The sequence below is a fragment of the Cetorhinus maximus genome, chromosome 20 (assembly GCF_964194155.1).
Source record: "Cetorhinus maximus chromosome 20, sCetMax3.hap1.1, whole genome shotgun sequence".
Classification (NCBI taxonomy): Eukaryota; Metazoa; Chordata; class Chondrichthyes; order Lamniformes; family Cetorhinidae; genus Cetorhinus; species Cetorhinus maximus.
The window spans coordinates 82,738,820-82,766,756 of record NC_135898.1 but is presented as its reverse complement, the minus strand read 5'-3'; the positions used below and the strand labels follow the sequence as shown (position 1 = coordinate 82,766,756).

Below are 27,937 nucleotides of genomic sequence, written 5' to 3'. Positions count from 1 at the left end.
ATTAAAACTTTGACTAAATCAGTGCAGTGACGTCACTGAGGCCGCGCCGGGGGGGGTCACAGGGTCGATGGGCGGGGAGAGTGAGTGACGTATGGGCTGCCTACGGTTGCCATGGAGACCGGGCAGGTGCAGTAAGATGGCGGCGCAGAGTTGGCTGGAGAGTCTGAGGGGAGCGAAGAAAACAGCGGTGGTGCAGGACGGTGAGCCCAGGGCCCCGAGGCTGTGGTCGGCCTCCGGGGAAGGGAGAGAGAAAGAAAGAGAGAGTGACTGAGTGGAAGCGTCGAGATGGAAAGAGCATGGGTCAGAGAGTGTTTAAACAGGCTGTTAGAGAGGGAGAGGTGTTGGTGCTTGGGAACGGTATATGGTGCAAACTCTGCAAGTAGGTAAGCAATGTCATGTTAGAGTGTAATGGAGAGAAGAGTACAGACAAAGGGACTCGGTTGAGGCATCAGGAAATAAACTATTTCTTACAAATGCAGAAAGAATAAGGGGGGGGGGGGTGGGTGTCATAGAACCAAAGAATACAATCTCAGAACAGCCATTTAGGACTTAGATGAGGAAGAAATTCTTCAGAGGGTGGTGAATCTTCGGAATTCTCTGCTCCAGAAGGTGGTGGAAGTCACTGAGTGTCTTCAAGACTGAGATCGATGGATTTCTACATATTAAAGCATCAAGGGATACGGGGATAGTGCAGGAAAATGTTGTTGAAGTAGATCATCAGCCGTGATCTCATTGAATGGTGGAGTGGACTTGAATGGCCCACTCCTGCTCCCATTTCTTATGTTCTTGCCATGGAATGCATGCCAAGGTTGGGGTTGGCAGGCAATCAATAAGGTTTAAGATTTAATCTGTAACACTGATGATTGACAAAACGTATGTAATTTTGCAGCGTGTGACCAAGTTGATTGTAATTCTGACTCCTAACGTGACTCTGATTGTATCTCTCTTTGTTACCCCCTCACCCCTGACAAGGTAAGAGGAAAGTACATTATTTGTTTCCAGATGGCAATGAAATGGTAGAAGAGCATGAAGTCTCCAACGACCAACTCATGGGTAAGGACCACATCGCTTACTGCAGGCTTTAACTTCCTGTAACAGTATGTTGGTATGTTGGATTTGTTTTATATTTCTTTAGCAAACTATATTAATCAGCCATTAGAAATAAAAAGCACATCAAAATAGAACAGAAGGAAATTTTGCATGAACTTTTTTTTTAAATTTGTCCTTGGGAGTTTGCTGTCAAGGGCAAGTCTGCAATTTTTTGGCCATCCCACTCTGTCCTTATGGTGTTGATGGACCTTCTCTTTGAACCACTGAGTCCACAATGGTGTTGGCTAGGAAATTCCAGGATCCTAGTCCAGTGACAAAGAAATGGTAACAAATGCCCATGTCAGGATGGAGAGAAATTTGGAGGCGATGGTGCTTCCACAATATTACTGTTCTTGGTGGGAGAAGTCACAGGGAGTGGAGTGATGTTGAAGTAACTTGGCAAACATTGAAAATCCTAGCACACTCCTGATTTGGCCCTTGTAGATGGTGGGTCAGCTTTGAGGGGGTCCGAAGGTGAGCTGTGTGTCACAAAGTATCCCGTATTAATATAGCTAGTCCTGTTTACCTCCTGGTCAGTGGGATCCCCGTGTTGTTGGATGGGGTATTGTCGAACTCATTAATGATGGTGCTGTTGAAAGTCGAAGGGTAATAGCTAAGATTTTGCCTGTTGGAGGTGATCATTCCAGGGCGCATCCATGGCACAAATGTTACCTGCCACTTTTCTGCCCATGCCTGACTGTTATCCTGGTCCTGCCGTAGGCCAGCAAGGACAACTTATTTTTCTTCATTCAGAAACGTTGTGAATGCAGCAGACCAATTGATTCTTAAGAAATGTGAGAATGTATGTTATTTTAAAATATTTTTGGGAATATTGTGGTGTTCTGTGGAAAAGGCTGTTTCTGTGTTTGTGCAGATGATTTAATTAAGCTGGGGAAAGGTTACTAGAAGATAGGTTGTCTGGGTGGTTTAATACCTGAAAGGGTAGAGGCGTTAGGTCTGCGCATTTGTAATAAGGTATTGTAAGGAGTTTGAGATACAAGCGAATAGGTTGGATCCAATATTTGCAATTTCAGAAAGTCGAGAGTTTGTTTGAATATCAAAGGAAAGTCAGAGGTAATGAGAGACATGTTTCATCTTGCAGAAGTTCCATTGGTAAATAGAAGCAGATATATAATATTTTATTGACCCAAAAGCTGAAACAAAATAGAAACATGAAAGATTTTATATTTGGAAGAGGTGTGAGAACAATGGAACTGATGAAAGGGGGAAAGAAGTATTTTTAGAGTTACTGTGGCGAACTTAAGGGAGCTGTTAGTTGTAGCTGTGGGCTATTGGCTGTGTGAGGAAGATCTCCTGCAAACAGCACTAGGCTGGGAAATGATGTAGTTTGAATCAGCCATCCAGTCAAGCAAGAAAAGTCTTGGGTTACAATAAGCAGTCTTGCTGTGAAGTTTTGGATTTCCACAGTCTGGAAGAGAGTTTGAGGCATGTGATATGCCTTTATTAAAGCTACAGCAGTTTGCCTTGGTTAATATTGCTGGATTTTTATAGTTAAACATCTATAATGGAGTGTTGCCTGGAAGGCGTTTACTTGTGAGTCTGACCAAATAAGGGAGTCTTTTGGGGGAATATTTTTTAAGACTAATTTTAACTGTGTAACTGTAAGCTTGTGTACTTAAGTTTTCTTTTCTTTTTGTTAATAAAACTGCTCAATTTTTAAAATCCCAAATGTGTTACAGGACTTCTTGCTGCTGAGATTAGTACGTTTACTTCTTGTTTTCAGAATACAAAAAAAAAGGTATGGCCTGTAAGCCAAGTTTCCCTGTGGGATTTGGTTTGCGCAGCAATTAACATCAGCTGTGGTCATAACAGTAAGCAGCTCTGTTCCTGACCTTTTGATGGTGGGAAGGTAATTAGTGAAGAAGTTGAAGATAGATAGACCAAGGATCCTCACTTAAAAAGCGGTGATATTCTGGGGCTGTCGTTGACCTCTCAGGGCACCACCACCTCCAAGTGGCACAATGGACTGACTTGAACATATTTTGCCTGTCCCCTCACTGGGACAATATCTTGGAACACTCCGTCCCATTGTGGGAGCATCGTCACCACACAGACTGCCACAGTTCAAGAAGGCTCCCCATCACCCTGTCAGAATGGGCAGTAAACACGGTCACAAACAAAAACAAAAAATGCTGGAAAAACTCAGCAGGTCTGACAGCACCTGTGGAGAGAAAGACAGTTAACTTTTTGAGTCTGTATGACTCTTCAGATCTAATGGCAAATAGAAATGTGGTGAAATATATACTGATTAAGCCGGGTGGAACAGGTGAAGCTGGATAGTAGGCTAGCGATAGGTGGAGGCAAAGGAGAAATTGCAAAAGATGTCATAAGCAAAAGGTCAAAGGGTTGTTAATAGTGATAGACCAGGCTAAGGGAGGTGCTAATGGTGACATTAAGAGTGGAAAGTAGAATGTGATAATGGCTGGACCAGGGTAAGCACTCTGGAAAGTGACAGATGGCCCTAGTGGGGGTGGAGTGAGGGGAGGGGACAGTGGTGGGAAAAAAGATCGAAAATAGGCTAAAAGCTGGGGATAAAACAATGAATAAAAATGGAAATAAATTTTAAAAATAATGAAAATAAGTGGAAAACAAAATTAAAAAATAAAATCGAATAAAGAAAAAAGAGGGACCAAAAAGGGTTGGGGATGGAGGAGAGAGTTCATGATCTGAAGTTGTTGAACTCGATGTTAACTCCGGAAAGCTGTAAAGTGCCTAATCGGAAGATGAGGTGCTGTTCCTCCAGTTTGCGTTGAGCTTCACTGGAACATTGCAGCGGGCCAAGGACGGACATGTGAGCATGAGAGCAGGGTGGAGTGTTGAAATGGCAAGCGACAGGAAGGTCTGTGTTATGCTTGCAGACAGACCGAAGGTGTTCCGCAAAGCGGTCACCTAGTCTGCTGCTTCACATGAAAGGAGTGTTTGGGCCCTTGGACGGTGAGGAGGGGGGAAGTAAAGGGGCAGGTTTTGCACCTTCTGTGATTGCATGGGAAGGTGCTGTGGGAGGGGGTTGAGGTGTTCCGGGTGATGGAGGAGTGGACCAGGGTGTCCCAGAGGGAACGGTCACGACGAATTGCCGACAGTGGAGGGTGAAGGGAAGATGTGTTTGGTAGTGGCATCATGCTGGAGTTGGCGAAAATAGTGGAGGATGACCCTTTGAATGCGAAGGCTGGTGGGGTGAAAAGTGAGGACAAGGGGGACCCTATCATGTTTCTGAGAGGGAGAAGAAGGTGTGAGGGCAGAGACGCAGGAGACGGGTCAGACACGGTTGAGGGCCCTGTCAACCACCGTGGGTGGTAAACCTCAGCTAAGGGAGAAGGAAGACATGTCAGAAGCACTGTTTTGAAAAGTGGCATCATTGGAACAGATGCGATGCAGGCGAAGGAACTGAGAGAATGGGATGGAGTCCTTACAGGAAGCAGGGTGTGAGGAGCTGTAGTCAAGGTAGCTGTGGGAGTCATTGGGCTTGTAATGAATATTGGTGAACAGGCTATCAACAGAAATTGAGACAGGTCAAGGAAGGGAGGGGAAATGTCAGAGATAGACCATGTGAAAGTGATGGAGGGGTGGAAATTGGAAGCAAAATTGATAAATTTTTCCAGGTCCAGACGAGAACATGAAGAGGCAGCGAAACAGTTATCGATGTACTGAAAAAAGAGTTGTGGAAGAGGGCCTGAGTAGGACTGGAACAAGAAATGTTCCACATACCCCATAAAGAGACAGGCATAACTGGGGCCCATGCCACACCTTTTATTTGGAGGAATCCCCGACTATAAACACGGTCAACCTTGATGGCTACACTCTGACAAGTTTTTATTCAGAAGAATCGTTTGTGCTGAGGTGTCAATTCATTCTTGTCTTTTCCCAGTGCTCAGGTCTGTGTGATTAAATTTGACAACATTTGGCAAACATTTTTTAAAAATTAGATATTTTGGGGTTTTTTTTTGTGATTTTTGGATTAGTGCTTAGGAAGGAAGCACTTCTGTTTTGGATATTTAGTGTCACTAAAGTTAAGTACAGCATGTGGTTAGATACAGAGTAAGCATTTGAACATGTGAATTAGGAGCAGAAGTAGGCCACTCAGCCCATTGAGCCTGCATCGCCATTCAATAATATCATGGCTGATCCGATTGTAACCTCAACTCTACATTCCCACCTACCCCTGATAACCTTTCATCTCCCGCTTGCTTATCAACAATCTATCTAGCTCTGCCTTAAAAATATTCAAAGACTTTTGAGGAAGAGAGTTCCAAAGACAATCAACCCAACAAGAGACACAATGTTTCCTCATCTCTGTACTAAATGGGGGACTCCTTATTTTTAAACAGTGGCCCCTAATACTAGATTCTCCCACAATAGGAAACACCCTCTCCATATCCACCCTGTCAAGACCCCTCAGGATCTTGATGTTTCAATCAAATCGCCTCTTATTCTTCTAAACTCCAGTGGATACAAGCCTAGCCTGTCCAAACCTTTCCTCATAAGACAACCTACCTAATCCAGGTATTAGTTTAGTAAGCCTTCTCTTAACTGCTTCCAATGCATTTACATCCTTCATTAAATAAGGAGACCAATTGTACATAGTACTCAAAATGTGGTTTGGGCTGACAAGTGGCAAGTAACATTTGTGCCACACAGGTGTCAGGCAATGACCATCTCCGCCAAGAGACAATCTAACCAATGCCCCTTGACATTCAATGGCATTACCATCACTGAATCCCCCACTATCAACATCCTGGGGTTACCATTGACCAGAAACTGAACTGGACTAGCTATAATAATACTGTGGCTACAAGAGCAGGTCAGAGGCTAGGAATCCTGCGATGAGAAACTCACCTCCTGACTCCCAAAGCCTGTCCACCTTCTACGAGGCACAGGAGTGTGTTGAAATACTCTCCATTTGCCTGGATGAGTGCAGCTCCCACAACACTCAAGAAGCTTGACACCATCCAGGACAAAGCAGGCTGATTGATTAGCACCCCATCCACAAACATTCACTCCCTCCACCACTGACGCATAGTGGCAGCAGTGTACCATCTACAAGATGCACATCAGAAACTCACCAAGACTCCTTCAACAGCACCTTCCAAAACCACAACCACTACAGTCTAGAAGGACAAGGGCAGCAGATACTTGGGAATACCACCACCTGGAAGTTCCCCTCCAAGCCACACACCATCCTGATTTGGAAATATATCACCGTTCCTTCACTGCCGCTGGGTCAGAATCCTGGAACTCCCTCCCTAACAGCATTGTGGGTGTACCTACACAACATGAACTGCAGCAGTTCAAGAAAGCAGCTCACCACCACCTTCTCAAGGGCAATTGGGGATGAGCAATAAATGCTGGCCTAACCAGCGAAGCCCACATCCCATGGACGAATATGAAAAAAAAAAGCCTGTAAATACAGAGGTCTGTTTTTTTAACAATTTGCAGGGTTCCTTAGGATGTTACATGCAGTATATTTCATTTGTTGGTTTATATATCGATCACATTAAGGCTCTTTTATGCTCATAGTCAGAAAGTGGAGGCAGAAGAGTCAACTGGGATCCCGGAGTCCGTGGCAGGTCGAGGTGGGGGAAACATTTCCTGGAGCAGTCGGGAGCCTGGAGCAGCAGCTGATACAGGAAAGCAGCAGCAATGTAAGTAGATTTAAACAAGAAACATAAATGACATATGTTTAAGTTCTATGGATTTAATTAAGTGGGTATACCTCCTTGGTGGATGAGTGCATACTTATTGATTACTTACGTGACTGAGTTTGGTGCACTGATAGTTGACTTCTGACTTGAAAAATATGTTGTTATGATGTCTGCTGATACGTTAACACTTGTATATCATTTTAAAACTTATTGCAGCCTATTTTCACAAGGAAAGACACCAAGACGAGCTTCCAGTGGAGGATCCGAAATCTGCCATACCCCAAAAATGTCTACAGTGCCACGATTGACCCAGACCAGAGATGTTGCATTGTGAGGACATCCAACAAAAAGTAATTTGTTTTAAATTTCGGATGAAAGTTCTGTGCTTAGGGCTTTGTGTCCTCTTTGAGAAACCTGTGAACCAGTTGTATGTTTCCACATTTTCTCTTTTTATTTTTAATTTTCCAATTTTTTTTTTTGTTTTCACTCAAGAGATTCCTTTTGTCAGTTCCTCCCCCTCCATCAAACCCTTGTTAGATGGTGCTGATCCTGATTGGTTACAGGTTCCACAGGCACAGGCTCCTTGCCAAAGCTCATCCAATAGCCTGTTCTTCATGTGAGCCCAGTTGTGGAATTACTTGGAATATATGACACAGAAACCGGCAATCTGACCCAACCAGTACTTGCCGACACAGAAATTGGTCATGTAGTTGATAGTGAAGAGGACAGCTGTCAACTCCAGAATGACAACAATGGTTTGGTTGAGTGGATGGAGAAGTGGCAAATGGAATTCAATCTGGAAAAGTGTGAGATAATGCAGTTGGGGAGGGCAAACAAAGAAAGGGAATATTCAATAAACAGGAAATTACTGAGAGGGGTTGAGGAAGTGAGAGACCTTGAGGTGCATGTCCACAGGTCCTTGAAGGTGGCAGGGCAGGTGAACAAGGTGGTCAACAAAAGATGACAAGAAAAAATAGAGGGAGAAAATAAACTTTGAGGGTAAACAAGCAAGTAATATAAAAATGGACAGTAAGCGCTTCTTTAAATATATAAAAAGGAAGAGAGAGGCCATAGTGAACATAAGACCCTTAGAGAATGAAGCTGGGGAAATAATAATGGGGAACTAGGGAATCGCAGAGGAATTGAATAAACACTTTGCTTCAATCTTCACGGTAGAAGATCCTAATAGCATTCCAAACATACTAAATCAAGGGGCAAAAGTGGGGGAGGAAATAAATACAATAACTATCACAAGAGGAAAAAGTACTAGGGAAACTAATGGGGCTAAAGGCCGATAAGTCCCCTGGACCTGATGGGCTGGATGGATATTAAAGGAAGTAGCTTTAATGTGATTACAGTGTACAGTGATAGTGGATGCACTGGTAGTAATCTTCCAAGAATCCTTAGATTCTGGAAAAGTCCCAGAGGATTGGAGAACAGCCAATGTAACACCCTTATTCAAAAAGGGAGGGAGACAAAAAACAAGTAACTAAAGGCCAGTTAGCTTAACATCTGTCATTGAGAAAATGTTGGAGTCTATTATAAAGGATGTAATAGCAGGGCATTTAGAAATACATAATCTGATCAAGCAGAGTCAGCATGGCTTCATGAAGGGGAAATCATGCTTAGCAAAGTTATTAGAATTCTTTGAGGAGGTAACAAGTAAAGCCCCCTAAGAATCTTATATGTTTCAATAAGGTCGCCTCTCATTCTTCTAAACTCTAATGAGTACAGGCCCAACCTGCTCAACCTCTCCTCATAAGAAAATCCCTCCATACCTGGGATCAAGCTAGTGAACCTTCTCTGGACTGCCTCCAATGCCAGTACATCATTCCTTAGATAAAGGGGAACCAGTAGATGTAATATATTTGGATTCCTAAAAGGCGTTCAATAAGGTACCGCACATGAGGCTACTTAATAAGATAAGAGCCCATGGTGTTGGGGGTAGTATATTAGCATGAATAGAGGATTGGCTAACTAATAGAAGACAGAGAGTTGGGATAAGGGGCCATTTTCGGCACGCCAATCTGTAACTAGTGGAATGCTACAGGGATCAGTGCTGGGGTCTCAATTATTTAGAATATATATTAATGACTTAGATGAGGGAAGTGAATGTACTATCGCAAAGTTTGCGGATGACACAAAAATAGGCGGGAAGGCAAGTGGTGAGGATGACACAAAGTCTACAGAGGGATATAGATAGGTTAAGTGAATGGGCAAAAACTTGGCAGATGAAATATAATGTGGGAAAATGTGAGGTTATGCACTTTGGCAGGAAGAATAGAGGAGTTGAATATTTAAATGGAGAAAGACTGCAGAAGGCTGCAGCACAGAGAGATTTGGGAGTCCTTGTGCATGAATCACAAAAATCTAACATACAAGTTCAACAGGTAATAGGTAAGGCAAATGGAATGTTGGCCTTTATTTCAAAGGGAATGGAGTATAAAAATAGGGAAGTCTTGCTGAAACTATAGAAGGCACTAGTCAGACCACACCTCGAATACTGTGAACAATTTTGGTCCCCTTATCTAAGGAATGATATACTGGCATTGGAGGCAGTCCAGAGAAGGTTCACTAGCTTGATCCCAGGTATGGAGGGATTTTCTTATGAGGAGAGGTTGAGCAGGTTGGGCCTGTACTCATTGGAGTTTAGAAGAATGAGAGGCGACCTTATTGAAACATATAAGATTCTCAGGGGGCTTGTGAGGGCAGATGCTGAGAGGTTGTTTCCCTTTGTGGGAGGGTCTAGGACCAGAGGGCATAATCTCAGAATAAGGGGTTACCCAGTTAAAACAGAGATGAAGAGGAATTTCTTCTGAAGGTAGTCAATCTGTGGAATTCTTTACCGAAGAAAGCTGTAGAGGTTGGGTCGTTAAGTATATTCAAGGCTGAGATAGACAGATTTTTAATCAGTAAGGGAATCAAGGGTTATGGGGAAAAGGCAGGAAAGTGGAGTTGAGGATTATCAGATCACCCATGATCTCATTGAATGGCGGAGCAGACACAATGGGCTGAATGGCCTACTGCTCCTACATCTTATGGTTGTTGAATTTCCTACATGACAGCAGTGACTACAATTCAATAATTTATTGATTATGAGACGCTATGGGGACATCATGTGAACATGAAAGGTATGATTTACACACGTTTGTTCTTATTTGTATGTTAATAACATTGTATAAATGTAAGATGTGGCGTTGAAGCTGACCTGGGCTCCCTCTTGCTCTGTCCAGGTATTACAAGAAGTTTAACATTCCAGACATGGACCGGTGCAATTTGCCCCTGGATAGTTCAGCGCTCAGCTTCACACATGCCAACAACACCCTTATCATCACTGTGAGTACTTTTGTTTTCTGTACCGTACCTGGTAGAGAGGGCAAGTGGAGAGTGTGGCTGCACATCATTGATGCCTGATGGTGCTTAATGTGGTCCAGCCAGATTTGATAATTTTTAAACCTATTGTGTCAGGTGCACTTAAGCCTGCACCCCTTGGGTTTGAGGGAATGTAACGGAAGCCAGTGCAGGAAAAATGATCAGGATGGGAAAGAATATGGGTTTTGCTGAAACCTGCCCATCAAAGGTGGAGATGAGGGAAGTGGACCAATGGTTGTGTAATTATGGGTGGTTATGGCTTTGGAAGGTGCTCACCAAACCTCCTGAGACAGCACCTTCCAAATCCACAACCATCTAGAAGGACAAGGGCAGCAGACACATGGGAACACCACCACCTGGAAGTTCCCCTCCAAGTCACTCACCATCCTGACTTGGGAATATATCGTCGTTCCTTCGCCGTCGCTGGGTCAAAATCCTGGAACTCCCTCCCTAACAGCACTGTGGGTGTACCTACACCACATGGACTGCAACAGTTCAAGACGGCAGCTCACCACCACCTTCTTTAGGGCAATTAGGGGGTAGGCAATAAATGCTGGTCCAGCCAGCAACGCCCAGATCCCTTGAATGGATAAGAAGAATTATAATGGTGCATGGAGGAACATAGGACTTAGGAGCAGTAGGCCATTTGGCCCTTCAGGCCTGCTCTGCCATTTGATAAGATCATGGCTGATCTATTTGTGGTCTCAACTCCACTTTCCTGTCTGCCCTCAATTATCCTTGACTCCCTTGTCTATCAAAAATCTGTCCAACTGTGCTTTGAATAAATTCAATGACCCAGCTTCCACTGCTTTCTGGGGAGCAGAATAACAACCCTCAGAGAAAAAAAATCTCCTCATCTCCGTCCTAAAAGGGAGAACTCATTCTTAAACTGTGTCTCCTAATTCTAGTTTGCCCAAGAAGAGGAAACATCCTCCCTGTATCCACCCTATCAACACCCCTCAGGATCTTATATGTTTCAATGTCTCTGCTAAACTCCATTGCGTATAGTCCCAACCTGTTTGACCTTTCCTCATAACATAAGGCTTTGTTGCCTGCCTGGCGCCAGGCTTCTTATTTTTATTCATTCATGGGATGTGGAGTTCGCTGGCTGGGCCTGTATTTATTGCCCATCCCTCATTGCCCTTGAGAAGGTGGTGGTGAGATGCCTTCTTGAACCACTGCGGTCCATGTTGTGTAGGTACGCCCACAGTGCTGTTAGGAAGGAAGTTCCAGGATGTTGACCCAGCGACAGTGAAGGAACGGCGATATATTTCCAAGTCAGGATGGTGAGTGGCTTGGAGTGGGACTTCCAAGCGGTGGTGTTCACATCTATCTGCTGCCCTTGTCCTTCTAGGTGATAGTGGTTGTGGGTTTGGAAGGTGCTGTCGAAGAAGCCTTCGTGAATTCCTGCAGTGCATCTTGTAGATAGTATACACAATACTGCTACTGTGCGTGGGTGGTGGAGGAAGTGAATGTTTGTGGCTGTGGTGCCGTCAAGCGGGCTGCTTTGTCCTGGATGGTGTCAAGCTTCTTGAGTGTTGTGGGAGCTGCACTAATTCAGGCAAATGGGGAGTGTTCCATCATACTCTTGACTTGTGCCTTGTAGATGACGGACAGGCTTTGGGGAGTCAGGACGTGAGTTACACATCGCGGGATTCCTAGCTCTGACCTACTCTTGTAGCCACAGTATTTATATGGCTAATCCAGTTCAGTTTCTCATCAATGGCAACCCCCAGGATGTTGATGGTGGGGAATTCAGTGATGGTAATGTCACTGAACGTCAAGAGGCGATGGTTAGATTCTCTCTTGTTGGAGATGGACATCTGCTCAGGGCTGGAGAGGAACTTGCAGTGGGTGGGGTAGGATCCAGTGGTTGTGGTCCATGTAAGTACCAATGACTTAGGCAGGAAGAGGAAGGAGGCTCTGCATAATCAGTATGACGAGCTACGCACCAAATTAAGAAGCAGAACCTTTAAAGGTAATAATATCTGTATTATAACCTGAGCCATGAGCAAATTGGCATAGGACAAATTAGAGAAATGAATGTGTGGCTCAAAGACTGGTTTGAGAAAAGTGGGTTTCAGTTTGTGGGGCACTGGCACCAGTATTGGGGAAAATGGGATCTGTACCGTTGGGGCGGTCTATACCTGAACCATGCTGGGGTTGGTGATCTCGCAAACTGCCTACTTAGGGAAGTAGAGAGGGTTTTAAACTGAATAGTGAGGGCAAGGGATCAAAGTTGGGAAAATATGGTAAACCAAAGAGTAGAGACAAGGCAAGAGAGACAGGTATCATTATGGGAAATGATAAACTGTGACAGGAAGGGACAGAGTACAATTCTAAGAGTAAATCAGCAGATAAGGCTAGACGCTACAAAAATAATAAAGGTACAAAACTAAAGGCTCTATTTAAATACGTAGCATTCAAAATAAAACAGATGAACTGATAGCGCAAATAGAAATAAGTCGGTACGATCTGATGGTCATTACCGACATGGCTACAGAAAGACATAGAATGGGATCTGAAAATTGACGGGTATGTGACATTTAGGAAGGACAGGAAGTTAGGAAAAGGCGGAGTGGTGGCTCTTAATGAATGATGGTATTAGCACATTAGAGATGGATGACCAAAGTTCAGGAAACCAGGATGTAGAAGCGGTTTGGGTTGAGATGAGGAATGATAAAGGTAAGAAGACACTTGTAGGAGTGGTGTGCAGGCCCCCTAATTGTAACTACGCAGTAGGACAGAGTGTAAAAAAAAGAGATAATGGGAGCTTGCCAGAAAGGTACAGCAATAATCATGGGGGATTTTAATCTACATATTGACTGGAAAAATTAGATGGGCAAAGGTAGTGTAGATGAGTTCATAGAATGTTTTCGGGATAGTTTCTTAGAACACGTTCTGGAGTCAACCAGAGAGCAGGCTATACTAGACCTGGTATTGAGCAACGAGATAGGATTAATTGATAACCTCCTAGTGAAGGCACCCCTAGGTAGCAGCGATCATAATATGATTTCATTTTGAGGGAGAAATGAGTGCATCCAAGACTAGTATTTTAAACTTAAATAAGGACAATTATGAGGGCATGAAAGCAGAGCTAGCTAAAGTGAACTGGCAAATTAGGTTAAGGGATATGTCAAAGAAGTTCAGTGGGAGACATTTAAAGGGATATTTCAGAATACACAGAATAAATACATTCCAAAGGGAGAAAAAAATTCCACCATCCGTGGTTAACTAAAAAAGTTAAAGGCAGTATTAAAATTAAAGAAAAGGCATAAAATTATGCAAAGATGGGTTGCAGGTCAGAAGATTGGAAAGAATATAAAACATAGCAAAGAATGACAGGAAAATTAATAAGGAGGGAAAAATTAGAGTATGAGAGAAAGCTAGCTAGTAATATAAAGAGGGATAATAGTTACTATAGATATTTAAATAAGATTAGAGTTAACAAAGTGAGCATTGGTCCTAAAGAGTGTGTCTGGGCAATTGATAATGGAAAGTAGGGAGATGGTGGATGAATTAAACAGGCATGTTGCTTCGGTCTTCACTATAGAGGACACAAGCAATATCCCAGAAGCAGCTGTAAATCAGGAAATGGAAGGGAGGGAGGAACTCGGGGAAAATTACAATCACAAGCAAAGTGGTATTGAGTAAATGGTTGGGGCTGCGGGCTGACAAATCCCCAGGTCTGGATGGACTTCACCCTAAGGTCTTGAAAGAAGTGGCTAGTGAGATAGTTGATGCACTGGTTTTAATTTTCCAAAATTCCCTAGATTCTGGGAAAGTTCTATTTGATTGGAAAATAGCACATATAACTCCTTTATTCAAAAAGGGAGGGAGACAGAAAGTAGGAAACTATAGGCCAGCTAGCCTAACATCTGTCATTGGGAAAATGTTAGAAGCTATTATTGAAGATATGGTAGCAGGGCACTTAGACAAATTCAAGGTAATCAGGCAGAGTCAATGTGGTTTTGTAAAAGGGAAATCATATTTAACCAATTTATTGGAGTTTGAAGGAGTCACATGTGCTGTGGATAAAGGGGAAGCGGTGGATGTACTGTACTTAGATTTCCAGAAGGCATTTGATAAAGTGCCACATCAAAGATTATTGCAGAAAAATCAAAGCTCATGGTGTAGGGGATAACATATTGCCATATAAGATTGGCTAGCTAACGGGAAGCAGAGAGTTGGCATAAATGGGTCTTTTTCTGGTTGGCAGGATGTGACGAGTGGTGTGCCACAGGGATCAACATTTTACAATTTATATAAATGACTTGGATGAAGGAACCGAAGGAATGGTTACTAAATTTGCTGACGACACAAAGATGAGTAGGAAAGTAAATTGTGAAGAGGATCTAAGGAGGCAAAGATCTGGCAAATGGAGGATCACAGAATCGCAGGAGGTCATCTGGCCCATTGTGTCTGCACCAGCTCTCTGAGCATTTTAACTTAGTGCCAATCTCCTTAACCCTGCACGTTGTTTCTATTTAAATTTTTAAAAAATCTTCGTTCATGGGAATGCTAGGCCAGCATTTATTGCCCATCCCCAATTACCCTTGTTCAGAGGGCAGTTAAGAGTCTGTGGATCTGGAGTCACATGTAGGCCAGACCAAGTAAGGATGGCAGATTTCCTTCCCTGAAGGACATTAGTGAACCAGATGGGTTTTTACAACAATCGACAATGGTTCCATGGTCATCAATCAGACTTTTTTTTAATTCCAGATTTTTATTGAATTCAAATTTCACCATCTGCCATGATGGGATTCGAACCCTGGTCCCCAGAGCATTACCCTGGGTGTCTACTAGTCCAGTGACAAAACCACTATGCCACCGCCTCCCCTAAATAACGATCCAATGCCCTCTTGAATGCCTCAATTGAACCTGCCTCCACCACACTTCCAGGTGGTGCATTCCAAACCCTAACTATTCGCTGTGTGAAAAAGTTTTTTCTCACCTTGCATTTGTATAATGTGGGAAAATATGACGTCATTCATTTTGGCAGCTAGAATAAAAATTATTCTTACCTAAATGGTGAGAGATTGCAGAGCTCTGAGATTCAGAGGGATGTGGGTGTCCTAGTGCATGAATCACAAAAGGTTAGTATGCAGGTACAGCAGGTAATTAGGAAAGCTAATAGAATGCTATCATTTATTGTAGGAAGGGTTATTCCTTAGTTGTACAGGGCATTGGTGAGACCACATCTGGAGTATTGTGTACAGTACTGGTCTCCTTATTTAAAGAAAGGTGTAAATGCATTAGAAGCAGTTCAGAGTAGGTTTACTAGACTAATACCAGGAATGGATGGGTTGTCTTATGAGGAAAGGCTGGACAGGGTAGGCTTGTATCCACTCGAATTTAGAAGGGTTAAGAGGCAAATTGATTGAAACCTTTAAGATCCTGAGGGGTCTTGACAGGGTGGATGTGAAGAGGATGTTTCCTCTTGTGGGAGAATCTAGAACTTGGGATCACTGTTCAAAAATAAAGGGGTCGCTCATTTAAGACAGAGATGAGCAGAAGTTTTTTCTGAGAGTTGAGAATCTTTGGAACTCTTCCTTAAAAGGCAGTGGAAGCAGAGTCTTTGAATATTTTTAAGGCAGAGCTAGGTAGATTCTTGATTAACAGGGGGGCAAGTGGTAATCAGGAGTAAGCAGGAATGTGGGTCTGAGGTTACAATCTGATCGACCATGATCTTATTGAATGGCTGAGCAAGCTTGAGGGGCTGAGTGGCCTACTCTTGCTCCTAATTCGGATGCTCATCCCAGGAATGAGTCAAGTGAACTTTCTCTGAACTGCTTCGAACGCAATTATATCTTTTTTCAAATAAGGAGACCAAAACTGTGTACACTATTCCACATGTGGCCTCACCGAGGCCCTGTACGGCTCCAGTAAAACTTCCCGACTTATATATTCCAATCCCCTTGCAATAACACCAACATGGCACTTGCCTTCCTAATCACTTGCTGTACCTGCATACTAACTTTTTGTGATTCATGTACTAGGACACCCAGATCCCTCTGTACCAACGAGTTCTCAATCTCTACTGTAAATAGTATACTGTTTTTATATTCTTCCTGCCAAAGTGGACAAGTTCACATTTTCCTACATTATACTCCATCTGCCAAATTTTGCCGACTCACTTAACCTATATAAGTCCTTTTGGCGATGGTGCAGTGGTATTGTTGCTGGACAATAATCCAGAGACCTAGAGTAATGCTCTGGGGACCTGGGTTTGAATCCCGCCATGGCAGATGGTGGAATTTGAATTCAATAAAAATCTGGAATTAAAAGTCTAATGGTGACCATGGAACCATTGTTGATTGTTGTAAAGACCCATCTGGTTCACTAATGTCCTTTAGGGAAGGAAATCTGTCGTCCTTACCTGGTCTGGCCTACACACGACTTCAGACCCACAGCAATGTGGTTGACTCTTACATGCCCTCTGAAATGGCATAGCGAGACACTCAATTGTAAAAAACCGCTACAAAGTCACAAAAAAGGAATGTAACTGGACGGACCACCAGGCATTGACCAAGGCACCGGAAACGACAACAGCAATCTCAACCCTGTCGACCCTGCAAAGTCCTCCTTACTAACATCTGGAGGCTCGTGCCAGAATTGGGAGAGCTCACAGACTAATCAAGCAACAGCCTGACATAGGCATCTTCACAGAAGCATACCTGACAATGTCCCAGATACCACCATCATCATCGCTGGGTGTGCTCTGTCCCACTGACAAGACAGGCCCAGCAGAGGTGGCGGCACAGTGGTATACAGTCAGGAGGGAGTTGCCCTGGGAGCCCTCAACATTGACTCTGGACCCCATGAAGTCTCATGGCATCAGGTCAAATATGGGCAAGGAAACCTCCTGCTGATCACCACATATCGTCCTCCCTCAGCTGATGAATCAGTGCTCCCCCATGTTGAACACCACTTGGAGGAAGCACTGAGGATGGCAAGGGTGCAGAATGTACTCTGGGTGGGGGACTTCAGTGTCCATCACCAAGTGGCTCGGTAGCACCACTACTGACCGAGCTGGCCAAGTCCTAAATAGCTGCTAGACTGGGTCTGCGGCAGGTGGTGAGGGAACCAACGAGGGAAAAACATACTTGACCTCATCCTCACCAACCTGCCTGCTGCAGATGCATCTGTCCATGACAGTATCGATGGGAGCGACCACCGCACAGTCATTGTGGAGACGAAGACCGGCCTTCACATTGAGGATACCCTCCATCGTGTTGTGTGGCACCACCACCGTGCTAAATGGGATAGATTTTGAACAGATCTAGCAATTCAAGACTGGGCATCCACAAGGCGCTGTGGGCCATCAGCAGCAGCAGAATTGTACTTGAAAACAATCTGTAACCTCATGGCCTGGCATATTCCCCACTCTACCATTACCATCAAGCCAGGGGATCAACCCTGGTTCAATGAAGAGTGCAGGAGGGCATGCCAGGAGCAGGAGCAGCACCAGGCAGACCTAAAAGTGAGGTGTCAACCTGGCGAAGCTGTAACACAGGACTACTCGTGATAGGTATGGCTAAGCGATCCCACAACCAACGGATCAGACCTAAGCTCTTCAGTCCTGCCACATCCAGTCGTGAACGGTGGTGGACAATTAAACAATTCACTGGAGGAGGAGGCGTCACAAACATCCCCATCCTCAATGAGGGAGGAGCCCAGCACTTCATTGCAAAAGATAGTGCTACAATATTCAGCCAGAAGTGCCCAAGTGGATGATCCATCTCAGCCTCCTCTGGAGGTCCTCAGCCTCCTCTGGAGGTCCTCAGCCTCCTCTGGAGGTCCTCAGCCTCCTCTGGAGGTCCTCAGCCTCTTCTGGAGGTCCTCAGCCTCCTCTGGAGGTCCTCAACCTCCTCCGGAGGTCCCCAGCATCACAGAGGCCAGTCTTCAGCCAATTCGATTCACTCCACGTGATATCAAGAAACGGCTGAAGGCACTGGATACTGCAAAGGCTATGGGCCCTGACAACATTCTGGCAATAGTACTGAAGACTTGTGCTCCAGAACTTGCTGCGCTGCTAGCAACACTGGAATCTACCTAGCTATGAGGAAAATTGCCCAAGTATGTCCTGTACACAAAAAGCAGGACAAATCCAACCCGGTCAATTACTGTCCCATCAGTCTGCTCTCCATCATCAGTAAAGTAATGAAAGGGATTACCAATAGTGCTATCAAGCATCACATGCTTAGCAATAACCTGCTCACTGACGCCCAGTTTGGGTTCCGCCAGGGCCACTCAGGCCCTGACCTCATTACAGCCTTGGTTCAAACATGGACAAAAGAGCTAAACTCCCGAGGTGAGGTGAGAGTGACTGCCCTTGACATCAAGGCAGCATTTGACCGAGTGTGGTATCAAGGAGCCCAGCAAAACTGGAATGGGAATCAGGGGAAAACTCTCCACTGGTTGGAGTCATACCTAGCACAAAGGAAGATAGTTGTGGTTGCCAGTCATCTCAGCTGCAGGACATCATTGCAAGAGTTCCTCAGGGTAGTGTCCTCGGCCCAACCATCTTCAGCTGCTTCATCAATGACCTCCTTCCATCGTAAGGTCAGAAGTGGGGATGTTCGCTGATGATTGCACGACGTTCAACACCATTTGCGACTCCTCAGATACTGAAGCAGTCTTTGTCCAAATGCAGCAAGACCTGGACAATATCCAGGCTTGGGCTGACAAGTGGCAAGTAACATTCGCACCAAACAAGTGTCAGACAAATGACCATCTCCAAGAGAGAATCCAACCATCGCCCCTTGATGTTCAATGGCATTAGCATCAGTGAATCCTCCAATGTCAACATCCTGGGGAATTACCATTGATCAGAAACTGAACTGCACTAACCATATAAATACTGTGGCTACAAGAGTAGGTCAGAGGCTAGGAATTGTGCAACGTGTAACTCACCTCCTGACTCCCCAAAACCTGTCCACCATCTACAAGGCACAAGTCAGGAGTATGATGGAATACTGAATGTGAAATTTTATCATGTTATGATTGCTGTCGCCCAGAGGTTCTTTTACCATGAGGTTATTGATTAATCCTGTCTCATTGCGTAATACCAGGTCTAGAATATGCTGTTCTCTGGTTGGCTCTAGAATGTACTGCTCTAAGAAATTGTGCTGAATACACTCTATGAACTCTTTCCAGGCTACGTTTGCCAATCTGATTTCCCCAATCTACATGTAGATTAAAATCACCGATGATTATTGCGGTACCTTTCTTACAAGCCCCATTTATTTCTTCTTGTACTCTCTGTCCTACAATGTAATTACTATTAGGGGGCCTATTAACTACTCCAAGTGACCTCTTACTTTTCTTATGCTTTATCTCTACCCAAACTGATTCTACATCTTGCTTTTCAAGCTAAAGTAATCTCTTACTACTGTACTAATGACTTCTTTAATTAACGGAGCTACCCCATCACCTTTTCCTCACTTCCTGACTTTTCAAATGCCATAAAGGTTAAGATGTTTATTTTATATGTTCTTGGGATTAGAGCAGCTTTTATAAGGCAAGCTTTTATTGCCCATCCCTAATTGCCCTTGAAGGTGGTGGTGAGTTGTTTTCTCAAACTGCTGCAGTCCATATAGTGTAGGTACACCCACAGTGCTGTTAGGGAATTCCAAGATTTTGACCCAGCAACAGTGAAGGAACAGCAATTATAGTTGCAAGTCAGGAGTGTGACTTAGAAGAGGAACTTGCAGGTGGCGATGTTCCCATGCATCTGCTGCTCTTGTTCTTCTAGGTAGTAGAGGTTGTAGGTTTGGAAGGTGCTGTCAGAGAATCCTTGGTGAGTTGATGCAGTTGATCGTTACGCAAGGGAAAGATATTTTCCCAAAAATGGATGCAGAAGAAAAGTGGTGTGTTTGGTGAAGAAAATTATAAGGCCGTTGTTAGAGATAGACTTGGATGTGATTGAAATCGTGGGGGTTTAGAAGTTATAGGAGATATAATATGGTTGACGTATCAGATTTTAAAATATTTTGAATATGTTAACTGAGATTCTTTTCCCCCTCAGTATAAAAAGCCGACAGAAATCTTGCAGCTGGAACAGGAGATGCTGCAGGAGCTGAAGAAGGTGAAGGTGGCTGAGGACGGAGATGTGGAATGTAAAACACAGTGAATCCGAACACTCATCATTTGAAAGACTCTGACCTGTCTAAATCAACTCCAGTGCAGAATCCTACTTTGAGGGATAAGGCAGTGGAAGCAGCAGGGTGGGGTGGTGGTGGAGAGAAGTGGTGTCTTCATACAATAAAGGAGCCGAATACTGTAGAACCATCTGTGCTGCTAAACATGAAGCCCCATGGCCCAGATCATCAGAGTGTACAACATAGTGGGGACTTAAGTTAAATAGCAAACTAAATGGAATGGTGTTATTGGCTTTGGAGGGGTAAAGAAGCTCTCAGTCATGCTGTAAATTGCAGAACATTAATAAAAGTTTTTTTTTACTAAACCTGCAATGTGTGATCTCTTAGCCAGTCTCTACTTGGCCAGTCTCACTGGCAGAGGAGCCCTTTGTTCCAGGGATCTACTGATTTCGGACACTCCAGCGAACCAACTGATGGTTGCCTCATTATGGGGGAGGAATGTAGGGTGAAGGGAGAAAACACATTTAACATATCCTTCCCCTTGAATCTCCCTCTCTTTTTCTAACTATTCAATGTCCCAGCTCCTTTAAGAAATTATTCATTTTATTTGTTTCTCATGCTGAGGATCAGGGTGATGAGGTAGGGGAGAGTTACTGAACCTGACAGTCTGATAGGACTCAGTTAGTGCACTGTATCCCAGATGGGTCAATGCTCTAGGACAGGAAGGGAAGAAAATCAGATGTTAATCCTCCTGCCAATCATAACCAGATCACATTATTCCTTTAACTCAACATTTACCAATCCCAGCACATCTATAAAATGAAAGATTTTGATTTAGGAGGTTCATCCTTTGAAAATGCATGATGGGCTGTAGTTAAGTAACACTCTATCACCGTCTGTATGTTTAAGTTTTTAATGACTATTTGCCTCAACTTCCCACATTTTGATATAAAAAGTTACAGATGCTCCTGGTTGTAGGATCACCTCAGTTTCACAAGATATGTAATCAGTCTGAATAAGTTTAGAATTGATCTTTGCCTCAACTCCTACTGGCGACATGATGAAGGATCTATAGTGAAATGCTTTTTTAAAAAAAAAATTAGCCTCATGGTATTAAAAACATATTTAAGATTACATTTTCGTGCATTTTCTTATGCACAGCACTTTAAGGTTTTATTCACCAAAACCAACCCTCCTGTCTTTCCAATACAAGACCCAGTGGTTCAATGTCTGACCCACGAATCACCCTTCCTGGTAACTAATTCCAGCTGATGATTAACAATGACACCTGGGTCCTAGGCTTGCACTTCATGATCCAGATCCTGTACCCTTAGCCTGCTTTTTCCAGAAGTATTATTCTGTTTTTAAGTTGAAGGTATCTTTTCACCCTTGGGACCTGGATTGGAATCAAGGTTTCACTAATTCCCACTCTGCTGCCTGCATGGGTCTAAAATAAAGGAGTATATTTAGGTTGACCTGCTCACTACTTGGAGTGGGTCCCTGGCAGTACCTGTTGTCCTATGTCACTTGGCGATGTAACTCAGGCAGTAAACAGAAGAGGCTCAGGTAGAGGAAGCGATGCTGAGGTAAATTGTTTAAATAAAAAGGCTGAAGTGAATAACTCACCCAGCAATGTTTGATGGGACAGTGTAGAGGGAGCTTTACTCTGTATCTAACCCCGTGCTGTACCTGTCCTGGGAGTGTTTGATGGGGACAGTGTAGAGGGAGCTTTACTCTGTATCTAACCCCGTGCTGTACCTGTCCTGGGAGTGTTTGATGGGGACAGTGTAGAGGAAGCTTTACTCTGTATCTAACCCCGTGCTGTACCTGCCCTGGGAGTGTTTGATGGGGACAGTGTAGAGGGAGCTTTACTCTGTATCTAACCCCGTGCTGTACCTGCCCTGGGAGTGTTTGATGGGACAGATGAGAGCTCTGTGCTGGGATACAGATGCAACATTTTGGTACCTCACCCAGGAATTCATTCTTGAGCCAAGACTATGTCCACCAAGCTTAATTCACAAGGAGCAAATGGCAGATTCTTTTCGCCATCATAACTCAAGGGAACAATGTTAGTGTCCATCTCAGCTGACACTTCACAGCAGTGCTGAGGGAGTGCTACATTGCTTCACCATCTTATTCAAAGCTTTGACATGCCTGCTTAGAAAACAGCAAGAAGTTCTCTCAGTTTTTATGGTCCAATGTTTCTCCATGAATCACCACCGCTGAAAACTAGCATTACTGGTTATCTTTCATTCACTGTTTGTGAAATCTTGTTCACAAATTGACTGCTATGTTTTCCTACACAATAACAGTAACTACACATGAAGCACTGTGGAATGTTTTGAAATAAGACAATGTCCCGTAGAAATGCAAAACATTTTTTAAAAATTTGCTTTCAAACATCAGGACATCACTCCAGACCTTGGCAGCTACTTTAGGTGAGGTTATTAACAGGAATCAGTTGAAGAGAAATTACAAACGATTAGGCAAGTTGTATAAAATTTAATGCAAACAAAGGATTTGTCCTCTATTTAAAAAAAAACAAAAATTGATTCTTAAAGGGACTCCAGCATTGAAAGTGTGAATGGGCAGTTCCTGTCTTGAAGTATTGATGGACAATGTGTTGGCTTCTGATGTGCAGTATTAGGATCCCCACTTTACATCGGTGCTCACCCGTTTATTTCCCGTACTGTGGGTGAGAGATTGTAAAATCCAACATGCAAAGTGCGTGGGCCAAGGCGGTGTACAGGTGTGAGGTAGTGAATCGGAGGCAGTACACCGGGCTGCTGCTAGGAGAGGAGAGGAAAAAAACCTGGAGGAAAAGAAACAGAGCACTGGTTAGTTTCACCACCTGTACTTTGCTGTTATTTACATAGGAGACACTGCTCTATACGGAGGGACAGTTGACTCCTGTCTAGGACGAGGAAGCATTGGTTCTCCTGATTCAATCTCCATGTTTGCTGCCCTCTGCTGGGACACGGGAAACCCCTGCAACTTCTCTCAATCTCTCATTCCTCCTGGGAGTCTGGACATAGATCGGCTGCGGTGAATATCCCCATTAATATAGGCTATGTTGTGCATGAAGAGCTGTGTGCTGTATGGGCAGTGTGTTCCAATGCATTAGAAATGTTTCATCAATACCTAAGGCTCTTTGATGTTTGTAGGGTACAATAGTAGGGGACAGGCTGGGGTCATTTCTGTAGAAAAGAGACTGAGAGATGACCAATAAAGAGGTTTAATGGTTCCACTTGTGAGGAAGTCCAAAAATAGGGGCCATAAATATAAGGTAGTCACTAATAAATCTAATTAGGGATCTCAAGAGAAACTTTTCCTTACCCAGAGAGGTGTAAGGATGTGGAACTCAACCACAGGGAGTAGTTGAAGTGATTGAATGGATGCATTTAAGCAACAGCTAGATAAACACATGGAAGGAACATAAGAAATAGGAGGAGTAGGCCATTCGGCCCCTCAAGCCTGCCCCACCATTCAATAAGATCATGGCTGATCTGTCCCAGGCCTCAACTCCTCTTTCGTGCCAGCTCCTCATAGCCCCCAACTCCCCGATATTTCAAAAATCTATCTACCTCCTCTTTAAATATTTTCAGTGATCTAGCCCCCACAACTCTCTGGGGTAGAGAATTCCAGACATTCACTACCTTCTGAGAGAAGAAATTCCTTTGCATCTCAGTTTTAAATGTGTCCCCTTATTCTGTAACTATGTCCCCTGGTTCGAGATTCTCCCACTAGTGGAAACACCTTCTCAACATCTACCCTGTCAAGCCCCCTCAGAATCTTGTACGTTTCAATAAGATTACCCCTCATTCTTCTAAACGTTAATGAATAAAGGCCTAACCAGTTTAGCCGTTCTTGATAAGTCAACCCCTTCATCCCAGGAATCAGCCTAGTGAAGCTCTTTTCAACTGCCTCCAATGCCAGTATATCCTTTCTTAAATATGGGGACGAAAACTGTACACAGTACTCCAGGTGCGGCCTCACCAACACCCTGTACAGTTGTAACAGGACTTCCCTGTTTTTAAACTCCAACCTCCTAGCAACACAGGCCAAAATTCCATTTGCCATTTTAATTACTTGCTGCACCTGCACGCTAACTTTTTGTGTTTCTTGCACAAGAACACCCAGATCCCTCTGTGCTGCAAATTTTTTGGAGTCTCTCTCCATTTAAATAATAGTGTCCCTTTTGATTCTTCCCAACAAAGTGCATGACCTCACACTTTCCTACATTAAACTCCATCTGCCAAGTTTTTGCCCACTCACTCAACCTATCTATATCCCCTTGCAGATTCCTTATGTCCTCATCACAACATGCCCTCCCACCTATTTTTGTATCATCAGCAAATTTGGATACATTACACTCTGCCCCCTCCTCCAAGTCATTAATATAGATAGTAAATAATTGAGGCCCTAGGACTAATCCTTGTGGCACTCCACTAGTTATGTCTTTCCAACCTGCTAAAGACCCATTAATCCCGACTCTCTGTCTTGTGTGTGTTACCCAAGCCCCAATCCATGCTAATACATTACCCCCAATACTGTGAGCTCCTATCTTGTGCAATAACCTTTTATGTGGCACCTTATCGAATGCCTTCTGGAAATCCAAATACACTACATCTACCGGTTCCCCTTTATCAACTCTGCTTGTTATATCCTCAAAGAACTCTAGCAAATTTGTGAAACATTATTTCCCTTTCACAAAACTGTGCGGACTCTGTTTGATTGAGTTAAGCTTTTCTAAATGTCCTGCTATTTCTTCCTTAATAATGGACTCTAGCATTTTCCCAACTACAATGTTAGACTGACTGGCTTATAGTTTCCTGCTTTTTGTCTCCCTCCCTTCTTGAACAGGGGCATCACATTAGCAGTTTTCCAATCCTCTGGGACCCTCCTGGAATCCAGTGGGTTCTGGAATATTTTGACCAATGTCTCCACTGTCTCTGCAGCTACTTCCTTTAAAACCCTTGGAGGCAGGCCACCAGGTCCTGGCAACTTGTCTGCCTTTAGTCCCATTAGTTTGGCAAATACTTTGTCCCTTGTGATAGAGACCGTTACAAGCTCCTTTCTTATCTGATATCTTTAGGATGTTTATAGTGTCCTCCACTGTGAAAACTGATGCAAAATATTGGTTTAAATTATCTGCCATTTCCCTGTTCCCCATTATCAATTCTCCAGTCGCAACCTCCAAGGGTCCCACTCTCGCTTTAGCCACTCTCTTTTTATATACCCATAGAAGCTCTTGCTGTTTGTTTTTGTATTTCTTGCCAATTTACTTTCATAATCAATTTTCTCCCTCTTTATTAGCTTTTTAGTCTCCGCTGCTGGGTCTTAAAAAATTCCCAATCCTCTGACCTACCACTACTTTTCGCCAGTTTATATGCCTTAGTTTTCAATTGAACACTCTCCTTGACCACCTTTGTTAACGACGGGTGGTTCATCCTTCTCATCGAGTCCTTCTTTCTGACCAGGATAAATTTTTGCTGAACGTTACGAAATATCTGCTTAAATGTCTGCCACTGCTCATCCACTGACCTTCCTCTTAGTCTATTTTCCCAGCCTGATTTAGACAACTCTTTCTTCATACCTCAGTAATTGCCCTTATTTAAGTTGAGAACACTGGTTTGAGACCCGAGTTGCTCACCCTCAAAATGAATTTGAAATTCTACCATGTTGTGATCGTTGCCCCCTACAGGATCCTTAACTACGATATCTCTTATTAATCTCACCTCATTACACATTACTAGATCTAAAATAGCCTGTTCCCAGATAGGTTCTACAATGTATTGCTCTAAGAAACAATCCCTGATGCACTGTACAAATTTGTCTTCCATGTTACCCTGCCAATCTGATTTGTCCAGTCAATGTGCAGATTAAAATCACCCATGACAGTTGTAGCCCCCTTCTTACACACCTCCATTATTTCCCGGTTTATACTTTGTCCTACAGTGAGGCAACTCTTTGGGGGCCTATAGACGACTCCCAACCGTGAATTCTTCCCCTTGCTATTCCTTATTGCCACCTAAACTGATTCCACATCATGATCCAATATCGCTACTCACCACCGCACTGATACCTTCCTTTATTAACCCACCTCCTTTTCCGTTTTTCCTATTTTTCTGGAATGTCAAATACCCTTGAATATTGAGTTCCCAGTCTTGGTTACCCTGCAACCAAATCTCTGTAATAGCTATCAAGTCATATCCATTTATTTCTATTTGTGCCGTCAACTCATCTATCTTGTTACAATGCTGCTTGCATTCAGATAAAGAGCCCTAAGCTTTGACTTTTTACTCATTCTGGTTCTAATTTTTGCTGCACTCTTCTGCTTACATTTTCCGCCCCTTCCTGTCACACTTTGATTATCGTTCACCTCTTTGCTACCCTCCACCTCTGTTCTCTCGTTTCTTTTAGATTTTTCAAACTTCCCTTCAATTGAACCCTCCCCCCCACTAATTAGTTTAAAGTTCCATCTGCAACCCTAGTTATACAATTCGCCAGGATATTGGTCCCTGCATGGTTCAAATGAAGCCTGGGAGAAAGAAATAAAGGTTATGCTTATATGGTGAGATGAAGTAAAGCGGCAGGAAACTCGTGTAGAGTATAAACACTGGCAAAGAACTGTTGGGCTGAATGGCCTGTTCTGTGATGTACATTCTATATAGTAACTACATTGTTTGCTGTGATACTGAGTCCTTACAGACCTTAAAGAGAAGTCATCTTTTCTTATCAATAAGTGGAATCTGTGTCTTTGGGGCAGCAGCCTGTCCCTGATCAGCAGAACTGTGGATAATGGAGAGAATGTGATAGGGGACATTCTTTCCCAAAGTCACAAAGCTCAGTAGCACTTGCTGACCAGGTTCACGCATGAAAAAAGAATGAACTTCCATTTCTACAGAGCCTTTCACCATCTGAGAGTGTCGCAAAACATTTATAGACAATGACATACTTTTTAAAGTGCTGTCATTGCTGCAATGTAGGAAATTCGACTGCCAATTTAAATACAGCAAATAGCAGTGAGATATTGACCAGATCATCTGTTTTTCGTGATGTTGACTGAGGATAAACATTGGCCCAGGACATCAGGGAGAACTCCCCTGCTCCTCTTCAAATTAGTGCCATGGGATCTTTTACATCCACCTGAGAGGGTAGATGGGGTCTCAGTTTATCTAAAAGACAGCACCTCTGACAGTGCAGTGCTTCGTCAGTGCATCACTGGAAATGTTGAATGCATTATGTGTTTAAGTCTCTGGTGTGGAACTTGAATCCACAACCTCTTCACCGAGGGAAGAGAATATTACCCATTTAGTCATAGCTGGCACCAACAGAATGATGTTTGGGGTGAAGCACCAATGGGTGGTCTGCACTCTCAGGAAAGGGAATGGCAGGGTGTTGGAGGGCAGTGGCGCCACAAGGAACATTAGCATTCTTACCATCAGCAAGACTAATCTCACCTGCAGACTCTTTGTCTGCCTCTTGTCCCAGAGACGCACAACACCATAGCGAGAGGAGCCACTGGCGATCATGAAGTTTCCGTCACTCTGCAAGCAGTAGAGTGCAGAGTCGTGAGGTTCTTCCCACTCCATCACACTGCGCCTGCAACAACAGTGACAGTATCTCAGCCAGGATTGACAGAAGAGATGGCAACATTGCTGAGCCCATTAGCACTGCGTGTTTATATAAGCACCCAACGTATACTGCAAC

The 27,937-nt window shown here is 43.7% G+C and overlaps 2 protein-coding genes across 6 annotated transcripts in view; one reads left to right on the top strand and one right to left on the bottom strand.

The window, feature by feature from the left end:
- The first annotated feature begins 60 nt into the window (after positions 1 to 60).
- dpcd (deleted in primary ciliary dyskinesia homolog (mouse)) lies at positions 61 to 20,589 on the top strand. Of its 3 annotated transcripts, none has more exons than XM_078565015.1 (6): positions 61 to 200; positions 1,003 to 1,053; positions 6,625 to 6,749; positions 6,966 to 7,099; positions 9,983 to 10,085; positions 20,152 to 20,589. In XM_078565015.1, the coding sequence occupies exons 1-6, from the start codon at positions 92 to 94 to the stop codon at positions 20,254 to 20,256; spliced, it is 627 nt and encodes a 208-aa protein (XP_078421141.1). In that variant the 5' UTR covers positions 61 to 91; the 3' UTR covers positions 20,257 to 20,589. The 3 variants fall into 3 exon arrangements, with proteins under 3 accessions (XP_078421141.1, XP_078421140.1, XP_078421142.1); XM_078565014.1 differs by having other exon boundaries at positions 76 to 200; positions 973 to 1,053; XM_078565016.1 differs by having other exon boundaries at positions 106 to 126; positions 973 to 1,053.
- Positions 20,590 to 22,711: 2,122 nt separating this feature from the next.
- Positions 22,712 to 27,937, bottom strand: part of fbxw4 (F-box and WD repeat domain containing 4) — a 313,511-nt gene continuing 308,285 nt past the window's right edge. For all 3 annotated transcript variants that reach the window (XM_078565011.1, XM_078565013.1, XM_078565012.1), the window contains 2 exons: positions 27,688 to 27,829; positions 22,712 to 23,036 (listed from right to left, as the gene is read on the bottom strand). In XM_078565011.1, coding sequence (XP_078421137.1) covers positions 22,902 to 23,036; positions 27,688 to 27,829 — 277 coding nt within the window. In that variant the 3' untranslated portion in view covers positions 22,712 to 22,901. The remainder of the gene's footprint in view (positions 23,037 to 27,687; positions 27,830 to 27,937) is intronic.

Bases quoted from the DNA above. Each gene is read 5' to 3' on its own strand.
- dpcd (XM_078565014.1), top strand. From the start codon at position 92: ATGGGCTGCCTACGGTTGCCATGGAGACCGGGCAGGTGCAGTAAGATG. The intron at 201-972 runs GTGAGCCCAGGG...ACCCCTGACAAG, and splicing joins AACAGCGGTGGTGCAGGACG to GTAAGAGGAAAGTACATTAT. The intron at 7,100-9,982 runs GTAATTTGTTTT...TGCTCTGTCCAG, and splicing joins GTGAGGACATCCAACAAAAA to GTATTACAAGAAGTTTAACA.